This window comes from Scophthalmus maximus, chromosome 10 (assembly GCF_022379125.1).
Source record: "Scophthalmus maximus strain ysfricsl-2021 chromosome 10, ASM2237912v1, whole genome shotgun sequence".
In the NCBI taxonomy this organism is placed as follows: Eukaryota; Metazoa; Chordata; class Actinopteri; order Pleuronectiformes; family Scophthalmidae; genus Scophthalmus; species Scophthalmus maximus.
This window is the reverse complement of record NC_061524.1, coordinates 14,918,013-14,927,795: the sequence shown is the minus strand read 5'-3', so window position 1 is coordinate 14,927,795 and position 9,783 is coordinate 14,918,013. Positions and strand designations below refer to the sequence as shown.

At 42.4% G+C, this 9,783-nt stretch overlaps 1 protein-coding gene across 2 annotated transcripts in view; it reads right to left on the bottom strand.

Moving 5' to 3' along the window:
* Positions 1 to 2,082: 2,082 nt before the first annotated feature.
* morn4 (MORN repeat containing 4) overlaps positions 2,083 to 9,783 on the bottom strand; it is a 9,010-nt gene continuing 1,309 nt past the window's right edge. Inside the window, exons 1-5 of one of the 2 annotated variants that reach the window (XM_035605179.2) lie at positions 7,747 to 7,854; positions 6,941 to 7,014; positions 5,150 to 5,264; positions 4,951 to 5,060; positions 2,083 to 4,856 (exon numbers count right to left, since the gene is read on the bottom strand). In XM_035605179.2, coding sequence (XP_035461072.1) covers positions 4,708 to 4,856; positions 4,951 to 5,060; positions 5,150 to 5,264; positions 6,941 to 7,007 — 441 coding nt within the window. In that variant the 5' untranslated portion in view covers positions 7,008 to 7,014; positions 7,747 to 7,854 and the 3' untranslated portion in view covers positions 2,083 to 4,707. Of the gene's footprint in view, positions 4,857 to 4,950; positions 5,061 to 5,149; positions 5,265 to 6,940; positions 7,015 to 7,746; positions 7,855 to 9,783 lie in introns of those variants that run through there. The other variant, XM_035605181.2, reaches the window with a different exon arrangement.

Here is a 9,783-nt window from a genome sequence, read left to right as displayed (position 1 = left end):
GTTCTGTGTATGTTGTATTTAAGGACATGCATTAACTTATGGGCATGTCGCCATGTGGTGCCTCTCCAGGGAACGAGTGTTGACCTCTGAGATTAGTCTGAACTCTAACATTAGAATATATCAGCCTGGATGTGACGGATTCGAAATGATCTGCTTTTGCTAAGCTTTGGCTTTGGTATTCACTTCTAAAGAGCTTAGGAGTGCTCTCCTTTTTCGTATCTGATTCATGATGCCTTTGGAAGGGTTGAATATTATTAACAGATGTTTATCCAAGAAAAGTTGAATCGAGGGCCATCCGTCCAGTTGGTGGCGAAGATAAGCTAGGAATTATCAGAACCCTGCAACAGCGAGCTGATAATGTTGCCCAGGCACAAGTCAGGAGCACAAACTGGAAAATTTGGAAAAATAAAAAAGGTAAAGAAAGGTGGTAGGTAAAAGAAGAAAAAAGCACAACACAATGTCATCCCATATGTGTTTGAGTATCTGAGAAACTCAGGAGGATCGTCAACAAACATTGCATCCCCGTGTTGCTCAAACCCAGCAACAGGCCGCACGCCGGGAAAAGCAATGTAGTGTGTGCAGTCCAGTGCAGTGAGGAATGCACAGACCTACAACCTTTTTTTTTTTTTTTTAAATGCATGGCTCAACACACGGGTACCAATTCCTCAGGTCAAGACTCAGGTCAATCAGATTACCTAAACCTGAAGGACAAGGGACACATCTTCAATGACAAAATTGCACACATTTTAGATGAGGATGGCAGTTTGATAGAAGGGAGAAGGAGGCCATTATAAGCCATCTCAACAGCAGAGGAGGTCTGTGACACCACTACCATACCACCCACGCACCCACCTACAATGCTATCCTCTCATCTCTTCCCATGAGATCTAACAACCATCGACACGTGGCCTCATGTGACTCCAAAAATGGAGTTTCTGGAGCAACAGCCAGGAGCACTAATGAACCAAGTGACATCGATGAGCTCCACAATGACCCCACAGTGGTTTAAACCTCCTCGGTCCCAGTTGAGGAGGCTTCTTGGGTGAGAGGGGAAATGTCTTCAAGTACAGCCAGGTCCCGTTGCCCTCATCTCAACTTTTCTTGAGGAACCACAACCCTGGAGGGCTGGGAATCTTCACAGTATTTAATCAGTGGCGTTGAACAGAAGAACAAGAGGTACCTCGTTTTATCGCTGCGACAGACCGAGGCCAGAGCTCACAGTGGGACTGCGTTTGCGACGTCAGCTGTCAGTAGCGGACATGACTGGTATATGCCCTCTGCTTAAGTCAGGGATTTAAGGGGGGGCTCAGTGGACATATTTTCCTTCTATCATCAGTGGCTCAACTGTTCCTGCGGTACAGTAGGTTTGTCGTTCACACTGGGGAAACGAACCTCCTGCTTAAAATGTGGTTGTTAATGTACAGTTGATTTTTTTTCATCAAATATTGTGGTGCAACGGCATTTTTCACAGCGTGAATGTGAAAAGGCTGTTTTGAAAAGCATTCAGTCGCAGCGTTCTGTTGAATAGGATTGTGTCCATCGCAAACAACACATCAGATACATTATCAGCCACGCGCAATATTTCCTCTTCCAGTCAAGGCTGTGTTAACTGTCAGGGACTTCACGTGTTGTGCACAATGCAGGGTTACGCACACATGAAGATGTTGCCATGTCTTTTGTCAACCTGACCCTGACAGAGATTGTCAGTAAATTTCCAATATAATACAATCCTTGTATCAGAAAGAAAAAAAAAGGTAAATCCGTTGGACTCATACATGTTTGACAGACTTAGCTGTGTCGTTTTTTGATTCCATGTGAACTACAACAGTGTGCTGTTGTGCTGTGATGTTGCTGAGGGCTGGAGTGGTGCAGAATGAGGAGGGGGATGGGGAAACCGAGCTTGTGCTTCATGCCGTGTAGCAGCCAAAAACCAGAGGAACGTGTTCATCCATGATATAGGGGAAACTGGCCCATACAGTTGCAAATTTCAGGTTCTGTGTTCGAACATCAGGAAAAACAAAGGAACTATTTAGGTCTCTGTGTTTGAATCCAGCGCCGTGATACCGAAATGAAAAACATGTATCTTTTTTCAACACAAGGCTTTATTAAACACATAAAGCGTTTACCACTGAAGTGATACATACTCAGACCTATTTCCAGGAGAATGACAGGACACTGTGCAGTAGTTTTCTCTTAGAGCACTCAAAGCAACATTATATTGTTACAGAAAAAAAGGTAACCATGGCAATGATATTTTCCAGGCAGGTGAAAGTCTGGACAGGCACACTTTTAAAGCACCATTTGTGTCGAGAAGGAAATGGATGTGGTATTCCATTGTATTCAATTCCACTCAGGCAGGACCGTTTAGGCAAAGGAGGTGTTGTTTCCAACATGGTGGAAAGTAAAAATACTACATCATGAGTTGAAATACAGCAAATTACACACTTTGCACATAGAGCAAACATTTAAGTATTGTGTCCGAGTAGATAGCGGCACTGATGCATGCACTGCTCTGCTTTGCTGTTACCTTCTTTCAGATTGTACTGAATAGTACAATACTATTCAATAGTCATGGGCTCATGATAAAGTATTGACATTTTTTTCATCATAAAATATAAAAACAAAGAAAATAATACGGACTCGAGACTATTTACAACAGAATCTCATATCAAATTTCTGTTTAACCTTTGCTCCTTTTGTTCTTCTCGTGCCCCGGGTGGATTTGTCCTTATTGATTTGTCTTGTCTGTAGGAAATAACACATTTCTAGGCTTCTTTACCTACAATATCATTTGATTGTCTTTGGTTGAAGTGCTATGTAAGCAAACCTAGACAAGCCACAACTACAAATGCTTCATAAGGCATTCAAGCACACTGAGTTAATCTGTAATCATAGAATACCTGTGATTGGCTATAATGGTTTATAGCTTCTCAGAACTTCAAAATACTCAGTGACACCACTCTCTATCAGATTTACCTCTTAATTCACCTGAAAGGTCAGAACAAACACAGTCAGTGGCAATAAATGTCTATACACCTCACAGAAAAACACATACTGTACATTACAATTACATACTCTTAAATATATGCCTAATTTATAGGCTTTCATTCAGCTGCCTCAGTTAAGATATATGTTCCTACTTTTATGAATTTAATGATGATTATTCATCAACTTTGAGGATATCTAGTCGTCCAGGTTTTTCAGGTTTCACAGGGGGAAAATGCGAGGGAATTATCCCACTGAGTTAAATATCCTCTCCGATGATTTCCGCTGGGAGTCCTTTGGAGGGAGGACAGCTGCAGGACTTGATGGGAGCTGAAAGTCAGCACCAGCTTAACAACGTCTCTCTCGGAGTGGAGGCAGTCTTCAAGCAGACTTCAAACTCATTAGGCTGACAGACAATGTAGGGCAAATGATGCAGAGGAGAAAGGAAGGAGACGGCACTGTGCCTTATCTGATTTTCAGACGGACAGCGACGAAATCTTCTTTTATACCAAAATGGTTTTTAAGGCAAAAGTGACTACCGATCTTCTGACAAGAGAACGCCAGTGACAAAATGCACTCCTTGGATGATTTTGCAGCAGCACCATTAATTGAGGTGGGATTTTAAAATGTGCCCTGTCTAGTGTATTTGTAAACACACAAAAGTCATGTTCACATTCACGTTTTGTTCACCAAAACACACGGTGTGTATACTTGAGGTCTGAAAAATGCGCTGAATGAATTTACCTACTATCAAAACATTTGTGCAGCCAATTCTGTCATAAATGTTAAATCCTGCGTTAAGATCCATGTCAATGACTATTAATAAAGATGGATGACGCCTCTCCACTTCCTCCCACTGTACAAAAACAAAGCTAAGATATCCCACGTACAGGCGCAGCCATCTTGCACTGGTGACAACCGGCAGTGGAGCTGCAGTATTGAGGTCCCGACTGACCAATCATGAGTCAATCTCAGCTGTCAATCATAACATGTCACCCTGTTCTTAAAGCATCAACTAACTAATTCAAACCCAAAAAATTGCTGATGTTTTGGCTTCACTTTTGTGAGCTGTCATGTTCCGCACATTTATGTCCAGTCATTGATCCATTTTCGCCACCTTGCGACCTTCTTCTTTACTGGCTTTACTGGAACCCATTTGTAAAAACAGCTCCATAGAGCTACCAGTCGTTTAAAATCTCCACAGGGTCCTCTGTTGTGATGGTTTGCAGCATTTGCAAATGACGTTATCTAAGTACCTAAAGTCTCCAACATACAGACATACTGCCCCTAATGCAGGAGAAAAGAACTCTTTAAAATACAAGGTGTGCGATAACATGATAAGAATAGGTCTTCCATATTCAGTTATTTGAAGTATGAAAGCTAAATGGTGTAAAACACTAAGAGACTGTTTATCAGAACAAGAGAAAAACAGCAACACATGTTGCCGTGTGCGTGACTTGTGAAGTTAAAGGTGTGGTTCATGGTGTTGTGCATTTCAAGTCAGTCATACAGAAAGCCATTGTCTGTTCAAATTGCATGTGCATCCCAAGCTGCTGCGGGGGCAAAGCAAGGAAGATGCAGAGAGATAAAGTGATGGTGAAAAAAAGAGAGAAAGACATAGAGAGGAGAGCTGGAGGGGAGTACACAAGAGTATATACATCCCTGAGGCCCTCCTGGAAGGTGCTGTAACCCTGACCGTGTCTCCGTCACGGTCCATGGCGGTCAAAGTGCCAGACTGCGAGCATTGGCGGCAGAGGCCTGCGCACGCTGCACCACTCCTGGACACTTCTCTCTCTTCTGAAGCTTGTGGCTTTGGAACAAGCCCTCGTTTCGCGGGACACCATGAGCTCCATCGGGGAAAGTCAATAGGCCTGGAGGCATAGACACAGGACAGTGTGACTAACCACAGCTAGATAATATTGACTTCCTGATGGACAAACTGTTCCAGTGGTGTAACGGACTTACCATGTCCCTCAACACGTCCGTCTTTGAATTCTCCTTCAAACCTCATGCCATCGTATCGACTGAAGACCCCTGTACCTTGAAACTTTCCGTGAGCAAATTCTCCTTCGTACCTGATGTGGTGAGAGGAGACCGGGCTGTCAATTGTAACTTTTGATACAGAAAAAAAACATAAAAAACAATCTCACCCTTGCTCACACACCTGGATCCATCTGTAAAGAGCAGTATACCGGAGCCATGGAAGAGTCCGTTCTCAAACTGGCCAGTGTAGCACGTGCCATCCTGAAACTTGAGCTGACCGACACCGTGCCTCCGACCTGGAAAGTTGCACACCATCAGTGAGCAATGGCTTAAACTGAAAACATGTGATGGAAACTCACTCACTCAAATCCTGTCGAGGCACACGGCCTTGAGATCTTGATACCATTTTTCAAATTTGTATCTACATGGGTGTCATCATGCCTCATCTAACCACTTTGCTTCTTATAGATTACTCTTTCGTAATAGTGCGTAGCATACTGTAAGAGATGACCAACTGAGCATGGCATTTGAACTCGCAACGCAGCTCAGGGTTTTACATTCCCTTGGCATTGTAGAACTACTTGATATGTCACGAGTCAGTCGAGCTCGGATTGAAGTAAACCCCCCCCCGTCAGCTAAAGGTTTACCACTGAATTAGGAGTCCCATCTGCCTCCTGTGCGGTGGGAATTACAGCAGTCTAATCCAGCAGATTTTTTAGCAGGGATTTCCACTTTAGGATACAGACCGTGAAAACAGTCAAGGAATGCACTTGCATTCCCCTCCTGGTAGCCTATGATCCACTACTGAGGCTTAAAATCATGTCAGAGTTTCTGGACAGCTGGTACAAATACCGTACACCTGCAAATTGCCACAGTGGAAAAATTTGCAAAGTAGTCTTTAAAAGGATATGTAAAAACGCCAGTTAAAATGATGTTTGCATTGCCCTAAAAGCAGCAGAAAAACAGATGACAAGAAAAGAAAAAACCTGGATGATCTCGTTCCTAGTGTTTCGATTGCTTTGGATTTGGATGCTCAACAGTAGTTGAAAGAGGACCTTCTAAGATTTCCCAAACAAGTCCAATGTCTAATCCAGAAGATTTGACAAAGCCAGAGCTGGTGAATCTGTCTCTGCTCGTCATGAGTTACCAATGCTGGCTAATTGGGATTTGACTAAATGGCTTGAGCCTGAATGTCACTAACATCACGGTAAGCATGTGAGTGTGTAAAGAGAGAGAGAGAGTTAAAGCAGCGCAAGGATCCTCATGTGAACATTTCTGACAAGATACTTCCTCTTCATGGGATGATCGGACTCTTTAGTGCGTACAACTCCATGCACAGTCATGAGGCAAAAAAAAAAATACTACATCAGTATCTCCATACTGTTGTTACTAAACATGAATGCATCTAGATATGGAAAAACATTGTGGCACTAATAACAGTAAACACCATTTCTTATTCTGGAATGATGACTTAAAGAGCATGCAACCCAAACTGAGGCGGAGAGTTTTATTACATTTGCTAATGGCACAAGATTTATACAGAGACTGATCGATTGCACTCTCTCATGCTATTTGTCAGTCTTCCTGGTTGTATCTTTATCAAATATGGTCACAACATACCTGTTTGAATTATAGAGATATATGGTATGAGTTGACCTGACCTTGTGTATGTGGGTATATGTGGAAGAGATTATTCCATTAGACAAGTAAAAACATGTGCTCAACGATTACTTTTAATAATTTGTTAGAAAATAGGTCACGCGGCTCATTTTGCACTTGGTCCCCTAAATACAAGAATGCCTAAACTGGCAGTTTACACATTAAATCAACATTTTATGGAACAAACACTGAATGCGTTTGCCCAAATGTTGTGCGCTGTTGGTGCAAGTGAAAGTTAGTCTCATCTCTTGTTAAGCCGGTGATGCTCGCACACAAACTTTAAAAAAAACTGTCTGCATTAAAAATGTCTTGCCTTCTTTCCACTCGCCATGGTACTCCTCCCCGCTGGCATAGGTGAAAGATCCTCTGGTCAGAGTCATGGTATCTCTGTTTCCAACACACACACACACACACACACACACACACACATTAGGGCTCGCCACCATTTCTGCCCCCTGTCAGGAATATTTGATATATTTAGTTACAGTACCAGACAGCATGAATAAATCAGTCGGAGGATTATCTTTCAGGACATGCAGCTTCCACAATGAAATAGCTGACGGAGGGCTATGGGGTGGAAATTATGAGCAAAGTTGTTGTCTCAATGTGTGGGTGCATTTTTACTGTAACATTGAATTAGGGACGGCTCGCAGGATAAATAAGAAGTCCCAATGTCTACTCTGTGTTGGTGGTGGTGGTGATGCTGCTTGTGTAAAACCCATAGAAGCGCACGCCTTCTGTGAAGGGACAGACAGGGGGGGAAAGAACGTGACTTCGGTTTGACTGCAGACATAAACAAGTGTGGCCATTTAACAGAAAATAGTGTTCAGTGTATCTCTGGCACTGAAACCAACAAACACATGACACCGTCTGTGTTACAGGACGGCAGTTGGGTGTAGTTGTACACACGCGGTCGCCATCGACATCACGATCGTTATTGTTAATGTCCAACTTGGACGGGGATCATATGTTTCGGGGTCGAGTGCAGCCTTTGGCGTCCAATGTTGTCGAATAAGACCATTCGCTCATGGTGACAACGCCTGTGCAAATCGACCGATTCCTGCGGCAACACAACAAGGACCGTTAAAAGCGACAACACCTATAAATGCTATCGTTTACCTGGGACGCTACGTTTGTCGTCTCCGAAGCATGGAAACCCACCGTGCGACGGCGGAGGGCGTAAAGAATATGGAAACACCGGCTGGGAAACGTATGCTGCGTTCAGGTGCGACCCGTAAGCTGCGAAATCCGCTCCCCAGTCTTCACCGATATTGTTATATATTATATATAAGCTTATATTGCGTAAGCTCGGTCCCAAATAATAATACAAAAATAAATACAATAACTCTGCGGCAAAATCGCTTTCGTAAATGTTATTTCATTTCAAAGTGTTACCGCAACAACGTGGGAACTGCAAAATTCTCCTTTGCCACAACATGGGAGTGTCACATTCTTTGACTGACTTCACATGCTCTTTATAAAGATTCAGCTTAGCAACGTTTGTAGAGAAAGACTCCCTTCTACAAGACGTGTTCATTTTATTGCGTTCGTGTTGACGTTCAAGCGCGCTTCAGCCGAGGAATACAGTAACTCCCGACGGCGCCTGAAGGCAGCATTACAACAGCTCCATCGCAGCCTGACAGCCGCGCTGTTTCATTGCATGGGCTGTTTTATTGGCTCCCATTGAAAACTTTCTCTGATTGGCCTCGTGTGCTACAGTTTACAGACAGTGGCAGATATGTTTATAACAGGGAATATGTCAGTTTCATTTTCGTTTGTGTCTGTAGTCTAAGAAACTACATTAGGCCATGTAAGCCAGACTGTTATATGTTATGTAATTAAATATATAAAAGAATAGAATAAAATAGAACTTCATTGTCCACCATAGTGAAAAAATGTCTTTCACTGACCAGTAAACTAACAGAATAAATGAAGACAAAGCAAGATGACAGACAGGGTTCATTAATTGTCTTATTATATATTATCTATGTGTAACATGAATGATAACATATACTTTTCTATTTCATTTTATTACGGTGTTGGGAGAGAGGAAGATGATAGCAAAACTATCATCTGTGATGGAGAACGACTCCCACCCCATGCAGGACAAGGTCACTGCACTGAGCAGCTCCATCAGCGACCGGCTGCTTCATCCGAAGTGTGTGAAGGAGCAGTATTGCAGGTCCTTCCTTCCTGCTGCTGTGAGGCTATACAACCAGTAGCTCTCAGAGGACCACAAACACTCCTCAGGACTCAATGAATGTGTGTAAAATTGAATCCATCCAACAGTTGTGTGAAGACATTTCACTCAAAATCCAAAAATGTCAACTTTATGGTGCCACGAGAAGAAGAGTTGGCGGATCAACAAAGTCAGTGGGATACACCATCTGGGAAAGATGAACGTCCATCAAGTAGTTGTCAACACCATCACGTCACAAATATATGTACTGAATTTTCAACCAATAGGATGCTATTGATCTTCTTTTTTTGGGGGGGGGGTGGGGGGGCTCACTATTGACCACATAGTAAACATGCCCGCAAGGTCTGGGGCTTTGGGGCAGTTGCTCAATTTGTATGGTTGGTAATTAGGTAAAGCACATGGCTTATGCAACAGGTACGGAGCCCCAGACATGACATGGGAGGAGAAAAAAAATAAATTGTGGCCACCATATAGGTATAACGTGCGCACAAAATACTAATTTGTGGCCATTAAATAGTATTTCGTGCACATGTTATACCTATTTGTGGCCATTATATAATATTTTGTGTGCCTGTTATACCTAATTTGTGGACACAAAATAGGCAGAACGTGCGAACAAAATACTAATTTGTGGCCATTAAATTGTGTTTTGTGCACGTTATACTTAATTTGTGGCCATTATATCATATTTTGTGTGCCTGCTATTCCTAATTTGTGGACACAAAATAGGTAGAACGTGCGCACAAAATACAATTTGGTATGTTTAAAGAGATTGGATTATGCTATAAACAACCAAAATCGTATTTTGTAATAACAGAAGGACAATAAATTAAAGGACACATAAGTTATATGGTTTAAAATGTGTCATGTGTTTGTTGTGGAAAAAGAATCTGATACAATTTAAGCATTTTCAAGCACTTTGTCCAAAAGTCCAACTTTAATAATTCAAGCATTTT